This window comes from Gavia stellata, chromosome 24 (assembly GCF_030936135.1).
Source record: "Gavia stellata isolate bGavSte3 chromosome 24, bGavSte3.hap2, whole genome shotgun sequence".
NCBI lineage: Eukaryota > Metazoa > Chordata > Aves > Gaviiformes > Gaviidae > Gavia > Gavia stellata.
In genome coordinates this window covers 13802137-13825848 of record NC_082617.1, presented here as the reverse complement: position 1 = coordinate 13825848, position 23712 = coordinate 13802137, and the positions used below count along the sequence as shown (strand labels likewise).

At 40.3% G+C, this 23712-nt stretch overlaps 2 protein-coding genes across 2 annotated transcripts; one reads left to right on the top strand and one right to left on the bottom strand.

The window, feature by feature from the left end:
* The first annotated feature begins 242 nt into the window (after positions 1-242).
* FBXW2 (F-box and WD repeat domain containing 2) lies at positions 243-10143 on the top strand. Its single transcript, XM_059828782.1, has 7 exons — positions 243-339; positions 1866-2375; positions 4589-4783; positions 5558-5691; positions 6333-6419; positions 7051-7220; positions 8603-10143. Exons 2-7 carry the CDS (start codon positions 1886-1888, stop codon positions 8889-8891), a joined length of 1365 nt encoding a protein of 454 aa, XP_059684765.1. The 5' UTR covers positions 243-339; positions 1866-1885; the 3' UTR covers positions 8892-10143.
* A 5628-nt stretch (positions 10144-15771) lies between these two features.
* On the bottom strand, positions 15772-17083 carry LOC104258283 (beta-1,4-galactosyltransferase galt-1-like). The gene has a single exon (XM_009813314.2). The coding sequence runs from the start codon at positions 17081-17083 to the stop codon at positions 15851-15853; it is 1233 nt and encodes a 410-aa protein (XP_009811616.1). The 3' UTR covers positions 15772-15850.
* Between the last annotated feature and the right edge of the window lie 6629 nt (positions 17084-23712).

Sequence of the window (23712 nt, the reverse complement as noted above, 5' to 3'; positions counted from 1 at the left end):
GGGGTGCGCCGGAAGCTGCCTGATTACGGAGACCATCGGGTTGTGGGGAGCGCTTTCCTTCCAGGTGCCGGCCGGTTCGCCCGGCGCAGGGGCCGCGGCGCGGGCCTCACCCCGCCTCTCCCGCGCCGAGCGTGGCTGAGGCGCCCAGTCCCGTCCGAGGGCGACCTCCTGCCGCGGGTGCCCGGAGGTTGTGGTGCGGGCCGCGGAAGTGCTGGGAGCCTGTCCTGCTGTGGGAGCGATGGCCGCAGGGAAGTCCCAGCCCATGTCGGGCTCAGGGGGGCCGCACGAGCCGTGGCAGCTGCCTGCCGAAGGACGCTCCGTGCTTGGCCGCTACCTGAGGTGAGCGCCGCGGCCCACGGGACTCGGGCGAGCGACGCCGGCAGCTGTCGGCAGCAGCGGCACTGAAAGTCTCCAGTCCTCGCCGTGCTTTTTGCGTGCGGAGGTATATGGGAGTGGGCGGGGGGAGCGGATCGGGCTCGCTGGATAACACGTAGAAAATACCGTCGTGCACGTAGCTCAGAGCACCGGTTTCGGGCCCTCACAGCAGCCCTTGATTTCAGTATTAGCTTCGTGTATTGAATACAATGAACGCCTTAGAGCTCACCTATTTTTTCTTCATCGGGAGCCTATTAGAAATTTTTGTTTCTTTTAAAGAGAACACATGCCTATTAGAACAGCAAATATATTCTCTGCCATATGTGCTGAGAAAAGCTGGTAAGTGCTGTCATCAGTAGAGGTTACTGTATGAACTTGTGACTTGACAGGAGCAGCTGTTTCTGTGCATTTGACACCCAGTACCTTCTTGTGTTTTTATCAACAATTGCATGCCGTGTGCAGCCTTTCATAGTGAAGACTGTACTTTTCTGTACTACTATGCTATGTTAAGAGGTGTACTCTAAGATCTTATTCTATGAAGCCAAAATGTCTGTATAGAAATAAACATGTTATTGACTCCCACTCAGATTCCTCAATTCTTTGGGTTTGGGAGCTTCTATGAATTCAATTCAGCCAGTTTTCTAATGAATGGAATTAAATCTTCCAGAGAAAATAAATAATTACAGCTTTTCAACTGTTTGCCTGATGTTTATCTTGTCCAAACTTATTGTAGGAACTTAAGATGCTGCAGGATAGTATAAGTGCATACAGATTGTGTAGTTCAGGAGGTAGTATTTCAAACCTTCAATTTTACAGTTAATTCTTTTCATTGGAAATAAACTGAGAAAATAGGAAAAAACCCCAGGAATTTAAAAAAAAAAGCATTTAGGTCAAAGCAATGCAAACATGGCAAAACTTACACTAGACCAGCACAATCTACACAAGAAAGATGGCTAACATATCCTTCACAATTTTTCAGACATTTCTCTGTATCTTCTTTAAAAAAACCTATAGTTACTTGCTTTGTGTTTAAAATAGTTCAGGACAAAGGTATGAATAAGTTCTGTCAGAAACTAACTTATCACTCGGCTTATATGCTTTGGTTTCTTCCCTTTATCAGTATAATCCATGAGTAAACTGTAAGACAGTGTTTATTTGCTATAATAGGTTTAAAACTTAAGCTAACCCTTACCTTATTGGATTCAGACTTTGGAAGTGTTAACCTAGAACAAGAAAGATGTTAACATTCATAATGAATGCTAACATTCACTAGGTCCATACAATTCACTTCTAAGTCTGATGTTGGACAAATGATAGCTCAAAGTGCATGCAAATGCTTAGTCCTAACCTAATGAATGTTTTAAAATGCGTTTGGTCACTTCAGTCTATGTGTTAACATGCAATTTAGAATACAGATGTACCAGTAATAAAGATATAATGCTTACCTTGTTTTCTGAACGGAACTAATACAGTATTTTGATGTATCACAGGTAAATTTTTCCATAACCTTATGGAGAAAAAGGACTTTGAAGCATGGCTTGATAACATTTCTATTACATTTCTTTCTCTGACGGACTTGCAGAAAAATGAAACTCTGGATCACCTGATTAGCTTGAGTGGAGCAGTCCAGCTCAGGCACCTCTCCAATAATCTAGAGATTCTCCTCAAGAGGGACTTCCTCAAACTTCTTCCATTGGAACTTAGTTTTTATCTGTTAAAATGGCTTGATCCTCAAACTTTACTCACATGTTGCCTCGTCTCTAAGCAGTGGAATAAGGTTATAAGTGCCTGTACAGAGGTGTGGCAGACCGCATGTAAGAATTTGGGTTGGCAAATAGATGACTCTGTTCAGGATCCTCTACACTGGAAGAAGGTTTACCTAAAGGCTATTTTAAGGATGAAGCAACTGAAGGACCACGAAGCCTTTGAGACATCCTCTTTAATTGGACACAGTGCCAGAGTATATGCACTTTACTATAAAGATGGACTTCTGTGTACAGGTAGGAAGGACAGAAAACTTGGAGTCTTACAATTCTTTGTTTTCTTTTGCCGCCCCCACCCCCGCCCCATCTGATTAATGACAATGTGCTTTTCCTTTACCAGACAGATTATTTTCATAGTGCTAACGCAGTTTAAGATGAGTCAAAATTACTTTTTTTTTTTCATTTCTGAAACACCTGGCACACACCTGGCACACTAATAAACTCATTAGTCACTTCAATAGGAAAATAAGGAGACCAATTTCTTTGTTGGTTAAAAAAACCAGTAACAGCAGGTATCATGCTTCAGATTAGTAAGCCCATTTGAGAAGTACAGATAAGTTAGTTATCCTCTTACAGGATGACTTCCAGTTAAAGGGACCTTGTTTGGGCTATACGATCACTGCAGTCTCCCAAGGCAAGGCAGGAAAAGTTTGTCTTCTTCCTTGAAACAAGACAATTTCTCTGATACAGTCTGTAAGCACTTTCAGTTCTTAACATAATGTAAGTGCTTGTATGAAGACCTGTAAACTAGATTTAACCTTGCTACGAGTCTGACTTGCACATTGTAATGATAATTTCAGCTTCCTCCCTGAAGACTGCAGACTTCAGGATTTCAGCTTGAACTTAAAAATAGAGCCAGAACAAATATGAAACCTTAAGCATAAAAGAATAATAACAAAGTTACAATGAACTCTTGTCAGAGCATATTCCAAGGATTTCTCAATCACTTGAGATAACAATGCCATAGAATAAGTTGGGAATACTGGCTAAGTACTCCCACATTTGTTGGTACGTTAAGGTGGTTACTAGAAACCAACAACTAGACTCTAGCCAGTCTTTCACTTCCCTACTCAGCAGGGAATGTAAATACCCAGGAAGCAGCATTGTCAAAACTTTCTGAGAAGTGGCATACTTTTGTGCTGAAAGCATTGGGAGAAACAAGAGGGGTCAGGGTCTGGGGTTTTATTATGCTCTCCAAAGCCAGCAGTCAGGACTTACTGTTATGAGTCAAAAAAAAAAAAAAAAAAAGAAACTTTGGGGAGAGAAAGGAAACTGGCAAGTGATGGGGCCTGGTAGGCCTGGTATTCATCTGCTGTCTTTCGAGATTTGGTGGACTCCTTTCCTACCTGAAACAAACTAAAGCTTGCAGTATAGTCAGTGGCTCTGCAAACCTGGGAGTGATGTATCATGTAAAACTTCCATGCGTCTGTTTCAGTAGACACCGTCAATCAGAAGCAGTGCTGGAATCTATGGAAGCTGCCAAAAGGGTATGAGGAAACTGGAAGGCCAGGCATCTTGTAGCTTAATTAACATGAAAACAAGAGGCTTTGCTGTAATGCTGAGACTTAAAACTAGGGCTTATTCCCCATTCAAGCAGCTTGAGAGTACTATTTAATGACAAAAAGTTCAACAAGATGAAATGCAAAGCCCTGCACCTGAGAGGAACAACTCCATGGCACCAGTATATGCTGGGGGCTACCCAGCTGGAAAGCAGCTTGGCAGAAAAGGACCCAGGGGTCCTGGTGGACATCAAGTTGAACATGAGCCACCAATGTGCCCTTGCTGCAAAGGCGGCTAACAATATCCTGGGCTGCTTTAGGAGTGTTGCCACTTTCATGTGCTCTTTCCCCTCCATGCAGCACTGGTGAGGCCACACCTGGACTACTGTGTCCAGTTCTGGGCTCCTCCGTGCAAGAGAGACATGGACACACTGGAGAGCCTAATGAAGGGCCATGAAGATGATGAGGGGACTGGAGCGTTTCTCATATGAAGAAAGGCTGAGAGAGCTGGGACTTTTTATCCTAAAGAAGAGAGGGCTCAGAGAGGATCTTACCAATGTATGTAAATACCTGAAGTGAAGGTGCAAAGAAGATGGAGCCAGGCTCTTTTCAGTGGTGCCCAGTGACGGGACAAGAGGCAGCGGACACAAACTGAAACACAGGAGGTTCCCTCTAAAACACTTTTTTACTGTGAGAGTGATTGAGCACAGGTTGCCCAGGGAGATTGTGGAGTGTCCATCCTTGGACATATTGAAAAGCCATCTGGACATGGTCCTGGGCAACCGGCTCTTGAGTAGGGGGGTTGGAAGTGTTGATCTCCAGAGGTCCCTTCCAACCATAACCATTCTGTGATTCCATGAAAATACTGTAAGACAATCATGGAAGACGAGTATAGGATTGGAAATATTATTTACTCCTTGCTTCCAATTACCCTGTTCTCTTATATTCTAGGATCAGATGACTTGTCTGCAAAACTGTGGGATGTAAGCACAGGTCAGTGCATATATGGTATCCAGACACACACTTGTGCTGCAGTGAAGTTTGATGAACAAAAGCTTGTAACAGGATCTTTTGATAACACAGTAGCCTGTTGGGAATGGAGCTCTGGGGCAAAGACACAGCATTTTAGAGGACATACTGGTGCAGGTATGTTAAACTTCTCAATTTGTAATTTCACCAGTCAAATAACATACATCACCATCAAACAAATTATAATTTAAGTTAGCTCTTTGCACAATAGCTTTTTTTTTTAGGGTCTGTCCCAAATCACCTTTTGGGGTGGGGGGGAAGCAGCCAGAACAGATCTCTATCTGTCTGCCCTTGAATAATGCCAAAGCTTAACCATGTCATGTTTTGCAGTTGTATGGAAATAATACTAAATGCCATAGTTATTCAGTACTTTTGAGTCTACCAAAAAGATGCAAGCCCTAAGTAGCAGGGAGCACATGGCAATAGCAGTTCTTTACATCCCCAGACTGGAGATGGGCTTACAGCAAAGAGCGCAATAGGACCTGGGAATCTGTATTTGCATTTCCCTCATAATTAGCTTCTCTGTCTTCTACTGCAAAATATCCTCAACTCAGCTGTAGGTCTGTTCCCCTATGAGTAATGAGATGTATCAAGTGTATTAATTGACTTACTAGAACTTTTAAAATAGGAACTAGCTTAAGTTACATGTTACCATAATCAAACCATAAAGGAACCACTGATGTACATACTCTTAATTTGGTCAAAAATCAGTAATTTTGCAGTGTAAGCTTAGGAATCCAGAGGAACAATTCACATATACAGTTGAAGAACAACAGTTAAAGCTGTAGTAGCATATGAATTTAGAGGCTATATGAGCTAGTTAGTGTTTCACTTACAGAAAAATGTGTGCATAGAGACTGCTATTCCTTATTTAGTACCCTCTGCTTGTAGTTTTTAGTGTGGATTACAATGATGAACTTGATATTCTGGTCAGTGGCTCTGCAGACTTCACTGTGAAAGTATGGGCCTTATCAACAGGAACGTGCCTGAATACTCTTACTGGACACACAGAATGGGTCACTAAGGTGAGAATACTGATTTTTAATTAAGCTTGCAAAACACTTACTTGCAATAAGTAATTTTGTAACGTGTTCTAAATTGCTGTTTCCTAATCCTAACCCAGCAGGCAGCTAGGTGTAGAATCTGAAGAACATCAGGAAATACTGCAAAATAACATTTCAGAAAAAATACTTAAAGAGGCTATAATTAAACCTTTCAGACCACTGAAGATACTTCTATTCCAAAGCAGCTGGAATAATATTAGGAATCAGTGTTTGATTCAAAGACTGAATAAAAACAATGGTTCTGAAAGAAAGCTACTTTAAAAATTATGTAGAAAAACTAATGAGCTTGATAACCAAAATCTGACTATGAAAATTTTTCTGAAGTCAAGAAACAGTATTTTTCTTCTGAGTATTTCAGAACTTGGAAGGTGGGGGGGTGACTCTAGAGGTGAAGTTCATATCTCCACTTATGAATACAGTAAGTTGTCACTAGTAGGAACAAGAAAAGTGTAAACTGTAGTTTCCCTTCAGTTGCAAAAAGTATATTTGTATTGCCTTTATACAAGAGTACAGTATGCACGTTGTCAATGAAGTGAAAAATGCAAATGAAAGTTTGGTTATTTAACAGCATCAACAGAAATTATTACATCCTTCAATTACAGGTAGTTTTGCAGAAGTGCAAAGTCAAATCTCTTATGCATAGTCCTGGGGATTATATTCTTCTAAGTGCAGATAAGTATGAAATCAAGGTATGTACCATATATCATACATATATCATTTTGGTATCCAGGGAAGTAAAATGCTTGAGTGCTTCACTGAAGTTTACAAATAATATGACATTATTTTCTCCCATGTTCCCTGCTTGTAAGGTTGCGTACAACACATGCAACGCTTTGTATGCTAACTTTTCAATGCTTTCCTTCATGTTTAGGTTTAAATGATAGCTCTACATGAATCGTAATGCAAAAAATAAGGGCTTTCAGTATATGCCTAATGTGCTAACTTGACAGTGAAGCACTTAACTGCAAGTACTATTATTGTTTGGGACTTTTGGGTTGGAGAGTGCTGTAAATGGTTTGTGGCTATGGAAGTGCTTCATAACTGAAACATTGTTACATTTCTGTCCAATTGGATGGTCGACTTTTTTTCTGTTCTTTAAAGCACCCATTTTCACTGGTATTTTTTTAGGCTAGAAATGACACATACTGCAACAATACTGTGAGACAAGTCATTTACAGAATTGATAAGGACATAAATATTTCTGAAAAAAACATGCATACATTTATGCGATGCTTAAAGAGAGACTGTGAGGCTTGCTCTATTTGTGTAACTGTTTATAACGTGAATGCTTTATGGTCTTAAACTGTGTTTTAATTGTAGATTTGGCCTATTGGAAGGGAAATAAACTGCAAGTGCTTAAAAACATTGTCCGTTTCTGAAGATCGCAGCATCTCGCTACAGCCCAGACTGCACTTTGATGGTAAATACATAGTGTGCAGTTCAGCACTAGGATTATACCAGTGGGACTTTGCCAGCTATGATATTCTCAGGTAAATCTTTCAGTTTAAGACTTAGTCTTCTTTAAATAAATAAGAAGTAGAACATAATTAGTTTTAATAACTTACTTTAGATGTAGGCCGAAAGAATCTTGACAAAAATTCTGTAAACATCTTACTTTACGCATATTGCCAGGTTTAATTCTAATTTATCATCTGTTAATACACATCATTTGATTGCTGTTTTGGTTTCTGGCCACAGAGTAGTCGTCTTTCATATTTTCATTCCACAAGCTGAAGAGTTTCAGTATAGACTTAAATCAGCCTGTAGTGCTGTAGTTGTGAATGTGAAACTGTAGTGACTAGTAGTTAATGTTGCCATGGAGACTGCTCTACAGAAAACCACGCGGCCATTTCTGGGGGTCCTTTGATGAGACAAGAAATTAAAAAGATGTTTTCCTTATAGCACTACTGATCTGTCATTCTCGATAACGCTGTGGAATGATAGTGAAATCTATCAGTCCGCAGTAAGGGATCAAACAGGACAGCATTCTGTTTCCATAAAAAGAACGAGGCTGTATCTGTTAGAAATGGTGGCATCAAAGATTGTAACTTATGAAAGAAAAAATTGTATTTTAGAACTGTTAGCAGACTCTTAATTGAAATGGCCCAAATATTTGTAGAGTATATGCCATAGGAAGATCTACTCCAAAAGAAGTGCTGCTTATCAATCAGTAAGAATAACTGAGTAATTTCACCTCTTAGTTTACCCTCCCGTCTTTCAAAAGAGAAAGATGTTCTCTTACTGCTGAGAACAGATTTTCATCTCTATACATTTTTGTGCCTCAGTTCTGTGCCTTATGTAATGCTATGATCAAATGCTCAGTCAGTTGTGGAAAACTTACTCTCTTCAATTTCTGTTCCAAGTTTTATTTATTAAGGCAAAAATATCCTAAAGGTGTAGAGGAACTAATAAATACTTTCATTTCTCCCTAAGATGAAAATGCTTAACTTACGCAAAGCGTCAATAAAACAGCATTCTGTTAAGGACCAGTCTTGAATGATTTATCTTCTTACCACAAGAAGGCATTTCTGTGTTTTATTTCCAGCTTTTAAAAGAGTGGTCGAAGGAATAATAAGAGGTTTTACCTCTTAATTTAAAGATATTGAGGCATGAAATCCCTATGGAAATTTTCTGTAAAACACAAGTACATTTACTCTTTTGTGTGTATCTGGAAACAAGACTTTTTTTTTTCCTTGTGCTGTGCAGAATCCCGTTCAAACCCTAACCTTTACTTACGTTCAGAAGGGTCTGTCCTGAATGCACAAAGCCAGAACTGAAACCACAGGCCTGACTGCAGCTAAGTGTTCAGTTGCTTGTCAGGTTTCTGACTACATCGCAACAAAGTTTCTAACAATGTTGTCTTGTCTTCTAGGGTTATCAAACCGCCTGACTTCTCAAATGTGTCCTTGCTGGGCTTTGGAGAGATATTTGCTCTACTGTTTGATAACAGATACCTGTATATAATGGACTTGAGGACAGAAAAACTGATAAGCCGCTGGCCACTACCAGAGTACAGAAAGTCAAAGAGAGGTTCAAGCTTTTTGGCTGGTGAAATGTCTTGGTTAAATGGACTAAATGGCCAAAATGATATGGGCTTGGTTTTTGCCACCAGTATGCCAGACCATAGTATCCATTTGGTGTTATGGAAAGAACATGGCTGAAAAGCTCACATATGCAGAATCTTCAGGAATATATGGACTATCAGCAGTGTGTCCACAAAATGAGACTTTGCATGAACCAAAGTTGCACACCTAATGGTATCATCATGCAATGCACAATCATTTACTTTTATTTGGGCATTTGGGAATGGGTTGTTTTGGACATAATGCAATACAGCATGCTAACAGTATTCACCACAAAATTTTGTCTGTACTCATGTTTAAGCATACCTATTTGGGCTCTGAAGCATAGCTTGTAACGTTTAAACCATTCAAATCCACCACCAAGTCTGAAATGAAATGAAATAGTGCTTGACCTGACTTCTGAACTATTTTTTGTTGTTGAAACAGAAGGTGAAGCTACTATTTTAGAACCATAGGCTTCTGTACATGTAACGGCAAATACTGGTTACAGTGCATGGCTGCTTAACTCAAATGAGAAGATAGCAAACCCTTTGTCTCTCCAGCATCATTCTCTTAAAAATGTTTTTTCCTTATGATAGCTTTAAATACTTAGCCTTTAAAATAGAAGAATAAAATGTGTCCTTAACTCTGATCAGATGCTAACAATAATAATTTTTTTAAGTTTGGGCACGTATCAATATGAACGCTGATCAACAAGAATGAGGCAACTTTTCATCTATCTGATAGAGCTTGCCATCGCAATTAACCTTAGAGAACCTCTGACAGTATTCATCATATTTGCTGATGGTAACTCAGAATGGCTTGATCAGTATTTTATAGTCCATATTTCCTGTAGTTTGTGTGAGAATGTAACTTAGTTCACAGGTAGGTAGAAATATAATGAATGGGAAGACAATGTTCAATCTCTACAGCAAGAGTCACTCTGTTACATTAAATGATGTCTAGCAGCCATTCACTTTTTCCAAAAGTTGCAGTTAATATAATCATGCACTTACTTAAAGTAGTTGCTACATCTAGACTTGGAAAGCAGGGGCAAATAACAGTGAGAATGCCACATCTCTGGGGGAAAAAAAAAATATCAAAAGTCTGAAGAAAAGCATAGGAGTAGAAAAAGGTCTTTTGCTTCGATCATTGTAGCAGACCTGATATCCACGAGTTAACTATTGAGTAGCCAATACCTGTCCATACACTTTTGTGGTATTTGACATGTACTTAAAAGCTGTATCTATGACATCACATGCTTTAGAAACGCTTTAGGTTGGTTTCCCCTCCTCCCTTACAATAAAATCTCCCCTTAATGTCTATTTTTTATTTTTTTACACAACTTGAAAACGTGAGTTTTCATGAAGATTGGCTCATGTGCTTGAAAAGATAAAACTGCCTAGCATTACTATTGTTAGTATGACTTTTTTTTTTTCTTTGCACTATCCAAGGAGACCTAATTTCATACTTTGTAATGAATGAAGGCCAAGGCTCCCAAATGTATGCAGTATGAATTACACCAATGTCAGGGGAGTTTTCGTATGCAAGAATCAGTATTTGAGTGACGTGGTAGGAACTGCATGACGTCACAGTGGAGCAGTGTCTCTTGAATACAAGGCTAGAGTCTTAAGTACTCACTTTTCTACCTGTACTCACACAAACTTACTTTGAAAATGTGTTTGTAGTCAAGGATTTTATCAGTTGGAACCCAAATCATAGCTCTCGATTCAAACCACACTGACAGGGGCACAAATTATGATCTCTTGGAGCTTTTGTTGTCTCACTCAAAAGTGACGAAAACTTACATGAAACAGAAAGCTTTCAATAACTTGTCTTGAAACCCAATTCTCATAATTCTTAATGTGAGAGCAACTATACTGTGTATGATGTGTGCAGTAACTCAGCTTACTCTAAAGGAGCCATGTGATGATGGGCCACCTATAAAACATTGTATTATTAGCTTTGAAATACTACTTCACAGCAGGAGTTTAGACAGGAACATGCCAGAAATGTCCTTGTACCCAAATCAGTGAAATGTGGAGTGAGTATTGGGACTGCAAGATGAGTGGAAAATGGGCTGGCCTGCCAAGCTCAAAGAGTGGTCATGAGGAATACAAAAATCTAACTGGTAAGCAGTTAACAGAAGTGTTCTTCAGGGGCTAGAATTGGTTAACTGCTTTATTGGTGACCTTTATGATGCCGAGTCCAGTCTCAGCAAATTTCCAAGAATACTAATTTGAAGGGGAAGGGGAAACCATGGCAAGGGGAAGCAGTCAATATGCAAGAGAACAGGGAATGCTATTCTGAGGGTCCTCAACAATCCAGACAAGTGGGCTGACAGGAATCTCATGAAGTTTAACCAAAGCAAATGCACCATCCTGCACCTGAGACACAATCACCCCACATAACAGGCAGGTTGGAGCCAACTAGATGGAAAGCAGCTTTACAGGAAAGGACCTGGGAACGCTGTTGCGCAGCAAATTGAACAGGATTCAGCAATATGCCCTTGTGACAAAGACCAACTGTATACCGAGCTGTACTAACAAGTAGATAGCTAGGAGTTCAAGGGAAGGATTCCTCACCTCTGTCCTGTCCTCAAGGCCACATCTCAGTCCAATGTTGAGCTCCCCCAGTACAACACAGATTGACACACTGGAGCAAGTCCTGTGAGAGGCCACAGAGATGGACAGGGAGGTGGAGCACAAGATGCCTGAGAAACTGTGAAAGCCAAGTTCAGCCTTCCAGAGAGAATGGTGGGGGAAGGTGTGACAAGTGCACTTGACCCCTTGACCAGACTGGCAGTGGTGTGGTGCAGGCTCTGGAGGAGGTAAAGGCCTGAGCTGTAGCCAGGCCGTGAACTCCTCTGGTTTCAATCTGTTCTCTGAAAACCTACAAAGGAGCAGAGTGACACAGTCAGAATCACAGAATCATTAAGGTTGGAAAAGACCTTTAAGATCATCAAGTCCAACCATCAACCCAACCCCACCATGCCCACTAAACCATGTCCCGCAGTGCCACGTCCACACATTTCTTGAACGCCTCCAGTGATGGTGACTCCACCACCTCCCTGGGCAGCCTGTTCCAATGCTTGGCCACTCTCTCAGTAAAGAAATTTTTCCTAATATCCGGACTAAACCTCCCCTGGCGCAACTTGAGGCCATTTCCTCTCGTTCTATCATGTGTCACTTGGGAGAAGAGACCAACACCCACCTCACCACAACCCCCTTTCAGGTAATTGTAGAGAGCCATAAGGTCTCCCCTGAGCCTCCTCTTCTCCAGACTGAACAACCCCAGCTCCCTCAGCTGCTCCTCATCAGACTTGTGCTCCAGACCCCTCTGGAGCTTCGTCACCCTTCCCTGGACACACTCCAGCACCTCAATGTCCTTCTTGTAGTGCGGGGCCCAAAACCAAACACAGGATTCAAGGTGTGGCCTCACCAGCACGGAGTACAGGGGCACGATCACTTCCCTAGTCCTGCTGGCCACACTGTTTCTGATGCAAGCCAGGAAGCCATTGGCCTTCTTGGCCACCTGGGCACACTGCTAGCTCATATTCAGCCAGCTGTCGATCAACACCCCCAGGTCATTTTCCGCTGGGCAGCTTTCCAGCCACTTGTCCCCAAGCCTGTAGCATTGCATGGGGTTGTGACCCAAGTGCAGGACCCAGCACTTGGCCTTGTTGAACCTCATACAATTGGCCTCGGCCCATCAATCCAGCCTGTCCAGATCCTTCTGCAGAGCCTTCCTACCCTCAAGCAAATCAACACTCCCGCCCAAGTTGGTATCATCTGCAGACTTACTGAGGGTGCACTCAATCCCCTCGTCCAGATCATCGATAAAGATATTAAACAAGACTGGCCCCAAAACTGCAGCCATCTCTCCTTGAGCTGGGACACCTCTCAAGGTTGCTCCAATTAGATTTTACCAATGGCAGATCTTTGATAAGCGACCAATATCACGCATAACCTTGTAGTATGGTAACTTTGATTTTGCCTTGCTAACTTTGATTGCATGCTGAATTGATGCTAATGAAACATTATATAAACTTTGCATACATATAATTCTTTAGACATAAACCGTTGTCCAAGTCTGAGGCTAAGATTGGACCTAGCTGCACCAAAGCTCCATCAGGAGTTTAGAAAGCAAGGGGCTCCACTCTGAACCCCATGACTCAACGAGAGGGTCTTCCTCACCCTTCACATCTCCAGTCTCTGTGAATCATTCCAACTCGAGTGTAACTCAATTCTCCTTTGTATGTTTCTTCCATGCAGTAATTAATGCCATCAAACTTTGTTAATTCGCACTTTTACAACACAATATTAAAACCACTTTGCTAATAGCTTTGATGGTGATTCTTTAAGCGATCTAAATCACTCATTCACAACAAACTGGCATAGTCGGCAGGATCCTAAATCAGGATTCAAAACAGAAGGGAAGGTGGTGGTGGGCATGGGGTGGGGAGGCACTGCTATAGTCTCCAGCTACTTAATAAAAAGGAATAGAGAAGACAAAGTCAGACTCATCTCGGCATCATGCAGCAGAACAAGGGCCAATGGTCACAAATTGCAACAAGAGAAATTCCAACTAGCTCTTCTCCACTGTGAGGATAGTTTAAGACTGGAACAGGTTGCCTGGAGAGACTGTGTTTCCACCTTACCTAGACAAAGTCCTGAGCAAACCATGCTACCTTACCCTGCTTTGAGCAGGGAGTTGAACTTCCAGATGCCTCTTCTAAACTACATCAGCCCAAAATTCTAAACGGACCTCTTGCCAAGCAAGATAGCACCACTGCAGCAGGCACCTTTGATGTTAACACAGCTGCCAGAGTTTGTTGATACAGACTGTGGGAGATGCTGCTGCCACTGTGAAGCAAATGCTATGGTTTGTTAAAAGCTGTGAAGTGGTAGTTGGAAAGGGATTCTGCCACAAGTATTTCATGAGTTGCAGAAAATTTTAAACAATTTCTGCATTGTCCCAGATTATGCAAGCAGAAAAGCATGATGAGAAGCATCCAACACACTACACTGCTCTTCTACCCTTATAGTTTTATAAATGAAGTTTTAGCCTGTTACTCAGCAGCTGGTGATGATTATTATAAACACAACTAGCAAACAGTTACTTACAGAGTGTCTCTTGCAGACTTCCAAGTAAAAGTTCCACCCGGACATTTGCTAGCTAATGATACTAATCCACAAATGACAGAGCTCCTTAAGGGCATAGGTATGTGCCATGACAAAACAGATGTAGGGAAGAAAACATGACACTGGTCTAAAAATTAAAAAAGCATACCTGCTCTCACACACACACTTCTGTCACACACCGAAGTGTCAGACTATCACTGCCCCCAGATGTCCTTTCATAGGAAAGTTCTAATACATTGCCACATGAGTACAATGCACATAGCTTTGGGGGCTTAGCAAACAGAAAAAATATGACAAATTGTGAAACTACAGTGAACAAATGTTTTTTTGTTTGCTTTGCTCTCCATCTGACCCTTCAACAGAAGTTAATAACTACTTGGTACTATTTTTAGATAGAGGTTTGAAAAGATGCAGCCTCTGTACCTTTACACCTACAAAAGGAAACAATGTAATTCAACTTACTCATCATATAAAGGACTAAAATCCACCTGATGTCTCATTTTCGTGAATGAAAAAACAGTTTGTTATGAGGCTTCAAGGTCTCAGGAAAAAAAAAATATATCATAAGTAGTTATTCGTCCATCCATCTTTCCACCTGGAAATACCCTTCTTTTCAGTTCACAATAGTCTCTTTTTCTTCAGCACCAATCTGTACCCCTTGCCTCTGTTTCAAAGCTTTCCAACATGACTCAGCACTTGCCACTTAAGTAATTCAGAACAGCTGTGGCTAATGAAAGAGGGATCACCCTTCTTAAACTTACCTGTCTCAAAAACCCAGCTGAACAGTCATTTGGATCAAGAAAACTCCAACGGCTATGTTTAGTGTTACAATACATCACCACTTTTACACTATTTCCATGAATATAACGGGTTCATTTTTTTACAATTGAAACTGGTAGATTTTGCTCAATTATTTTCACAATGTATTTGTTTACCTTTTACTCAACTTGGGACATACAAATTTTGTACCCAAACAGTAACATACAAACTGCAAGAATTAAGCAACATTACCTTTAATACTAATGACTGTAGTTCTATTTTTTGTACATCGGTTGAAAACTGTGTATAGCGTTTTGCATTATTTGAATCAGTTGAGAAATACTGATTTTTTTTTTTAATTGCAAACAAACTCATTTTACATTTTCCAGCCGAAGTAATACCATCTGCATTGATCCTTGGTATCATTACATGACTTATGGCTCTGCTATGAATTCCTGTTTCCCTTAATAAGAAATACCTCTAACAAGTGACAGTTCCAGTGCTACAGCTGATGCGTTTTCTTATCTTGCCTCTGTGATTACAATGAGTTACAGTGTTAATGCCAATGCAGCTCTTCACCTTAGAGATGCTGTCCCAAGCCATCTTTTAATAGGCACCACTAAGCACAGCTGTATTTTGTTATCCATCAAGTACTTCAGAGATACAAATAACCAAATGTCAATTAATTCCTTCTTCAGTAGTTTACAGGTTCATTGTACTAGCTAAAACATAGATGAAGATAGGGAAAGAAAAAGAGTGAAAGCTGGAAATTGGTACATTAACTTTCTAATTTCTGCATGGTCACTTCCTAGGCCTTGAATAATGCCCTTTTATAGGCATGTAAAAGAGCTATCTTCTCACTATGCCTCAGCTCTCACATCTTCCAAACTCGCAGTAGAGACTTTACCTGAGGAACCCAATTCTTAACCAGCAATCGATCTCTGTGGACTTTATAAGTACCATGTCTCAGTTCACAAATCAAATGCATTTACCTTTGCCCAGTGCATAAAAACGCTGTTCTCCTAAATCGCTGTTAAGATGTAAACTTCATGTGGAAGGGATTTTAATATGACCTTTAAATTATATCCTCTGCCTCCCCATGATACGAGTAGCCCTCCACCTTCCCTCCTTATAACTGAGGTTTCACTTTTGAGCTTACAGTATGGTTTGATATAGCACCTTGTTGACATTTGTGATTAATGATGAGTTGTATCTCCACAGTGTTGTGTCCCTGATGAGGGATTCTCTGGGAAGGTTTGCCTGAAGGGGCACCCGACAGTGATAAATGAGGGCAACATCCATGGGAACATTCACACTGTTCCCATAAGCACGTAGGACAGAGTGGACTGAAGTCTGAATCACCTTTCGTGGATCAATTATCATTTTCCTGGGATTGATTACATCTTTCCTGTCAGGCTCTCTGTGAACATGCTGCAATATGTTAACACCCGGCACAGCATGCCAGGACGAAATGTTGAACACGTGAGTAGATACAGTTTCTGGGAAGATATGGTTCTCAAAGAGGAAAATGCCAGTCCCTGGGTTTTGCTCCTGAAGACTGCTCATCATTGTTTTCCAGTCTGGGTGCTTAAGGGGAAGAATTATTTCATCAGCATCATTAAGAACCACAAACTTGCTCCTCTGCATGTTACGGTATATACAGTCATTCAGAGCTGTGATTTGCCCATAGTAGCCAATGTGTGTTCCATCTTGCATGAAGCGCCATTTAGAAGAAACCTTGAGGTGCGAGTTTATTGGCCAGGGAATTATCTCTACAGTTCCTTCTTCCATATAAAACTTCAAGACTTTCTCCATCAGATGGCTGCAGTTGTTCTTATAGATCACCACTTTCTGCACCCCAAGAATCTTGTACATTTCCATACTCTGTATAAACTGCAAGACGTTGTTGTAATTTCCAAACATGGCAGAGATGCATACAGTGAAGTCAACAGAAAAGGTCTCAGCCTTGCGGTTTTTAATTTCAAACCTTGGCAGCTGGTCAATATTTCCATGTGGAGACTGATGAATCGATACATGTGTTGGATCGCAGTTTTCGGGTTCCAAACAAACTATATCTGCTGCACCGTAAGGGAATTCAAATCTATCTGAGTGAACATCAATTTTTGCTTTTGATACATATATCTTTCCATTGGGCTGACAGCAGAACCAGCAGTATAGTTGTTTTACATCTTCATGGTGAACAATCCCAATCACACGAGTGACTTTGCTTTCTCTGTCATCAAAGTATGGGGATATAATAAAAGTTTTGTTATCTTTTAATGCTGCTATTGTGCTATTGGTAATTTTCCCTCTACATCTGCTACCTTCTTGAATTATTTTTGGCAGGTGAGAAAGTCTCTGTAACCTAAGATAAGAAAGTGTGACCATTGAAGTTAGAGTAATAATGCACACAGCAGCAGCAAAGGAAGATTTTTTCCCACCACACAACATTTTAAATGTATCTAAATGTGGGTGCAAATTTCTTTGTCCTTGCACTTTATGCTGCCGCATCTGCAGAAAAGAAAATACGTAGTATGAGATAATATTGACTCATGATCATTGCTCAAGAATTTCACAAACAAGATGGGGGGGAAAATCTCTATCACTGTGCACTGACTTAATCAGAAACCCAGCTCCTGTGCTTTTATGAAAAATCAATCACAGAACACACCTTTAATGGGATGGATGATACTGTATATGACACTCTGAATGCCTCTATATGTCAGATGTGTGGAACAGTTTCTGTACTTGGAGGCTTCTGTGAGAGAATATGATAGAGGTCTATATACAGGAGAACAAGGAGCCATTATTCATTATTTTCTGTAATAAAAATTTTAGAATGGCCAATTAAATAATTAGTCAGTAATTTTTAAAGCAAAACAAAAGCTTCCCCCCCTCCCCATTGTATAAGTAAATTATACACAAAGAAAACCTCAACCAGACTTCTCACAGACAAGTTAAGGGCAGATATATACATTAAATGGATACAGAATTAATCAAGTTCATAAAACCCATGGCAATTGGGGATTGCATGTGATGGTCCAGATAAAAACTCTAATGTATAAATTCCCTAACTTGCAGTTCACCACAGATGAGACAATACGTACAGAGGCAGGTCAATTCTTACAATTCAGCAGAAGACAGGTGAAATCTATGGGATATAAAACTTACTCTGTTATCAGCTCTACCCTACTTAGCACTGTACAAGGCAGGGCTTGCAGGGAAGGTCACCTTATATTATGCTTGCTAGAGATCTGGGCCTCCTCACTCTGCATTAATGCTGGCTCAGCTCCTGGCATGGTTTGGGGGTCAGGTCTTAAACTCTTGCTGCTGTAGGAACAGATTAGGCATCCCTGAGTACCTGGATGGCCAAAGTCTTCAGCAGGACTCATGTGCTAGCAAGTGTTAATGCTCAACAGGGAGCTCATGGCACTCTCAAGCAGTAATTTCTGCAAGTGGAGCTAAGATTAAAGTTTCCTCTACAAATTCATCTTTAGGCATCCAGATATGATCCATAAACAGTAAGGTGACAGCAAGTCTCTTCAAAGGCTTGCTTGTACCACAGAGATTCCTGGAAGAGTGCCCCAGATTAATCAAATTCACATTAGATGAGAAAACCGGACTGGTAGAAGAGAGTATCCCCAACTACCAGCAAGAAGCGTGGGGTAAAATGCCAAGATGGAATGAACTGATTCTATTGCACAAGATGAAGAAAATGTTTCTAGTAGGCATGTCATTGCTGCATAAAGCCAGCTGCTGAGAAAAAAAAAAAATCATACCATTAGAAGACCCAGATTTCTAGGTATATATTTTATAGCTAAACCATGTAGCAATGTCATGGGTGCAGCAGATATTGGAAGATTCTCATATTTCTTGTCCCTTCATTTACTTCTCAAGACTCTTAATAAAATTACTTGCTTCAGTACTTAGTAATCTAAGTATCTTCAGAGAGTATGCACATGCTAATCTAAGAATATTTTTTCCAAACTATATTACTCAGTCTATTATAAAATAATAATTAAACCTAATATTTCATACTTTTTTTTCACAATTCACACATTGTGTAAAGCTATTTTGAGAGCCTCTAGCTCGATACTGTTTTGTGATGGAACACAAAACTAGCATTTTCAAAGAAAACTTAAAAAGATACAAAACTAGAAAGAACCTAAATCCATAGTTTTGATCCAGATATCATACTTGGCAGCTTCATAACTTGGAAGTGCCTAAATTCACTGGCAACTTCACTGCTTGGCTTGAAAAATTCCCCTAGGGTCTGGTTTTCTGCTTAAACACAGTATTTTCCAACCAGTAAAATCTAGCTTCTGAATACAGCAATCTAGCTTCTGAATCTCAATTGGGTTTAGGCAAACAATAATTGCCCATGCCTTCAGAATAATGTGCAGTATTTTCACAATTGCTCTTTCCTGAAAAAGCAAAATAAGGAGAACTATGGTCACATTACCCCTTAAAATACCCCATTTGCCAAGGCTGATATGATTTATAGCAGCCTTTCCTAACTACCAAGAAATTGCTTTACAGACCAGAGCAGTCACAGGGCACCAGAAATCTCGCTACATCACACTAGGTACAAAGCAGAACTGCAGCAGCAGACAACACTGGCTCTTCCGTCTTTGAAATGGAGAATCCCCTCCAGAAGCCCTCACAATTTAAAGCAGAACTGCCAATACATGGTAAGAGCCTGCTACTGTCACACAACTTTCTGCTGGAGATTTGTGACTGAGAACAACTCAATTTTTCTAAGTCTTTTTATTAAACATTCTAAAGTCAGACAAAAAGTTTCCCCTGAGCATTCTTATTCCCAGGTTGTTACATATTTTAGCATTCTTACAACACAGTAGGTCACATTTAACATTTTTCCCTCGATCTTATCTATTCATTACTTAAAATATTGTTCAGTCTTATAGAATAGTTTTTACTAAAGAAATATCAAAACATGTCAACATTAAATAATACAATTGATTTATTACCTGTTTCTTCTGCTTTTGCTAGCTACAAATAATAGACAATAAAAAAATATATTTTTCAAATGTGTTTTTTTAACAGTGAACATAGGAAAGGAAAAAGTACCTTTTAAAGCAGATAGCTGAGTGAAGTTCTGTTCAGTCCTCCATTTATTTTTTGCTAAGGTATAATCTACAAATTGCTAACCAGATAAAAACTTAAAATATTTTTAAGATAAATTGCAAGAATTGTTCAATACAGAACAATACTGAGGAAAAAAATTCTGGTACGATACCTAAGACACTTGCCGACACATTTTATTTCAGATGGTTGGTGTTCTTTAACGTGAGTAACAGCAGCCACACCTACCAGAAAAACAAGTTTTCCTTCTCTTGAGCAAAGCATACAGTTCCCTCCCAAGAACTTAATTAAATTACAAACTGGAGTGTGGAGTTGTTGAAGCAAATCAAACCTAGGTGCTCAAGGCTACTTAAGTTTCTCTCTGGAAATTAATTCTGCATGTTGATATATCCGCAGCTCACACACAGACTTAAAGAGAACTAGAAAAATACACTATATATCTGTATTTCTTGGGCAACCATTTGTTTAGTAACATACTATAGGCCTAATTAAAATAGGTAAATACAGATTCTGATGAGGAACTGTGAGAGAGATCTGAAACAACAGCAGGTTCTAAAAGCAGAAAAAAAGAGCAAAATACAGAACTCAAGACACACCAGAACACAGAATCTTAAAGAAAAGAAATAGGTAATTATTTGAGGAGTGAAATTCATGGTTTTCCCAACAAGTGACTCATGAACTTCAATCCCCTGAAATTAACAGCACAGCTATGTAGTCAGAAAGCATATAAAGTCAGATTAATTAGGAGCATTACATTTATATTTCCTCACTATAGAGAGTATTTGGCAAATTTTAAGCTCAAAAATATGCTTCCAGCATATTTAAAAGAGTTTATTTTATAACAACAATAATAACAACAATAATTCATTCTGGGTTTGTGTCTTTTAATTCCAATTACTATTCAAGTAGAACATGATACAGATTATGCAGATTCGCTTTAATACTTAATTTAGCTTAGTGGTATCAATGGCTACTTCGCACCAGTTTGTTCTTTTTCAGTACTCCCCTTAATAGTAAAGAGCCTTTCTTCCTCCCTATTGCTTTTCTGGACTGCAGTCATATCACCTCGTAGTCTTCAGATTTGCTACTTTTTCATTAAACAAGACAGGCTGTTCTAATACCATTTCATAAGAAACACTCTTCCTTGACCAGTTGCTTGTGTACAGTTGGCCCAGTTTCAATTAATCTTTAGCACAGGAGACCAGAAATCTCTGATCCTTGTCAATTTGTACATGACAGTGATAAACCCTCATCATTGTTGGAAATTTTCTTTCTTAACATAGGCTAGGATTATATTTTTTGCAGATGCATCACATTGCACAGATACATCTGAGCTTGTCATCAGCCGAAGGTTAATACATCTAACCAGTCTTTTAGCCAAGTGCAGTTACACAATATGTTTTCTTCTGCAGCAAGGTCGTAATAAGGAGCTCTTGTCCCAGTTAGAATCATAGAATCATTGAATGGTTTGGGTTGGAGAGGACCTTTAAAGATCATCTAGTTCCAAACCCCCTGCTGTGGGCAGGGACATCTTCCACTAGATCAGGTTGCTCCAATTAATCACATTTCTCCTTATGTCATCATAGGCCTTCTAAAATCTACTCTAAAACCTTCTGTGTGACCAAGATTGCGCTTCCAAACTTGTGTATACTTAAATGATCTTTTTTTCCCCCTTCCTAAACCAAGGAACCGCTCATGCTTCCTTTTGCCACACTGTACCACTATGCTCATGACACATTTATTAAACACCCATTATAGGTTTTTCAATAGCTTGTCTGTCTTCTTAGAATTCTGGAATGGAAATTATTCAGTATCACCTTCCAGCTGGAATGTTGTTTTTACCTTTCCTATACAACTTCTATTTTCAGACATTCTTTTCCATCTTCTTTCTTTAACCTGCCACAGTTAGCATTGTCCTTACTAAAAGTGGAACAAAGTGCTAATTTAGTTCAAGAGCCATTCCTAGGTCATTATTTATCTCCCCCACATGTTCTCTGCATTGTGGCCTTCCTTTGTGATTTGTTTTCTTTGCACTGAGACAGGTAAAGACCTTTTATGCTGCTCATTTCAGTATCTTCGCAATGTCTACATTGAGTTTAATTTTGGTAACTCTCAGCTTATTACTTTATCTCCTGATCTAGAGTGAGGATAGGGGGCAATTGACAAGAGGTGATTGCAAAGTATCAGATTCAGTAGTAAAGGAACAATAAACAGCCCAATCCTTGGTTTATCCAGGGTCTAACTACAAAGCCAGCACTAACAAATAGCCTTATTAATTTATTATTTTTGGAAAAAGTTATTCTCTATCCTCTGCTTTATGGTTTTGTCAAAAGTAACAACACAAAACACTGGTGCTTAAAAAAAAATAAAAATTCCAAAGACTAACAATCATTTACCATCTTTAGATTGTCTGTTGCTAATCTTTTGATAGCTTATCTTTTTCAGAAAGACTCCTTGAAACACCTTCCTCTCTTATATGATCCAAAGTCAGAAGCATATTGTTTGAAGGATTAAACTGAGGGCAGTATTATTCCACTATTAGTAAAATATTGCTCTAAAAAAACTTAAGCTGGCCATTTCTATTCTAAATACACAGAAGGTAAGCCAGACAATATACAGTGTTGCCATATGCTTAATTTGTGCCATTAGAACTGACAAACCACACATCTCCCTGTACACTCATAAACTTCTCCGTTATAATCTGCTGTATATCCCTAAGCCAAATTTCTCCTGTTGTAAACAATTAGACTTTGTGTCCTTTGAAAAGAAATAGATCAGGCAAAATAAAAATTGCATGACAACATTTAAAAGATTATTATTTCAACTGTTTGTCTTTCACACTGTACTTGTTTCAGCTGGGACTGAGTTTATTTTCCTCATAGCAGCTCGTAAGGTGCTGTGTTTTGGATTTGTGACCAAAACAGTGTTTAAAACACACTGATGTTTTAGCTGTCACTGACCAGTGCTTACACAACATCAAGGCCACCTCTGTTTCTCATGCTGCTCCCCGCCTCCTCATCCCAGGAGCAGGGCCGCACAAGTTTCTAGGGGACACAGCCAGGACTGCTGAACCAAACTGATGAAAGGCCCATCCCATGCCATATGACACTGTGCTCAGCAATAAAAGCTGGGGGAAGGAGGAGGAAGGGGGAGACACGCGGCGTTATGGCATTTGTCTTCCCAAGTCATCATTACGCACGAAGAAGAAGCCTTGCTTTCCTGGAAATGGCTAAAAACCTGCCTGCTGATGGGAAGTAGTGAATAAATTCCTTATTTTGCTTTGTTTGGGCACATAGGTTTGCCTTACCTCTTAAATTGTCTTTATCTCAACCCACGAGTGTTCTCACTTTTGCCCTTCTGACTCTCTTCCCCACCCCACTGCGGGGGTGAGTGACTGAGCAGCTGTGTGGTGCTTAGCTGCCCAGCAGGGTTAGCCCACAACACACTGAAACCAGCTGAAACCAGGAGTTATGCATTCTTTAAAATTAAGCTCCAGGCTTGGAGTGTATTCAGTTGGAGACTTCAAAAACTTGTGTTGTACAATTAATATATACCTTTAACTTACCGTTAAGCTGTTAGCACCAGTACCGAAAAATAATGCTACAGCTGAGCACCATCTTATTTGCTATTTCTTGAGTGGAAAAAAAATCCCGAGCCTGCCGAGCCTCTTCCGCAAGTGCTGTCAGTTACAGGATCCCGAGCAGCAGCCGTAGCCTTACACCCTCCTTGGTCCCAGCAGTTTGACCAGATGAATATGCCGACAACAGCTCGCCTGTCCCCGGCTTCCCCCGGGCCTCTGGCCCGTGGGTTCGCCCTTCCCGGCGCGGGGGGAGGGCAGCGACGCTTCCGCCGCCGGAGCCCCGTGCACGCACAGCTGCGAAAGCGGCGCGAAGCTGGGCCGGTGCTACCGGAGC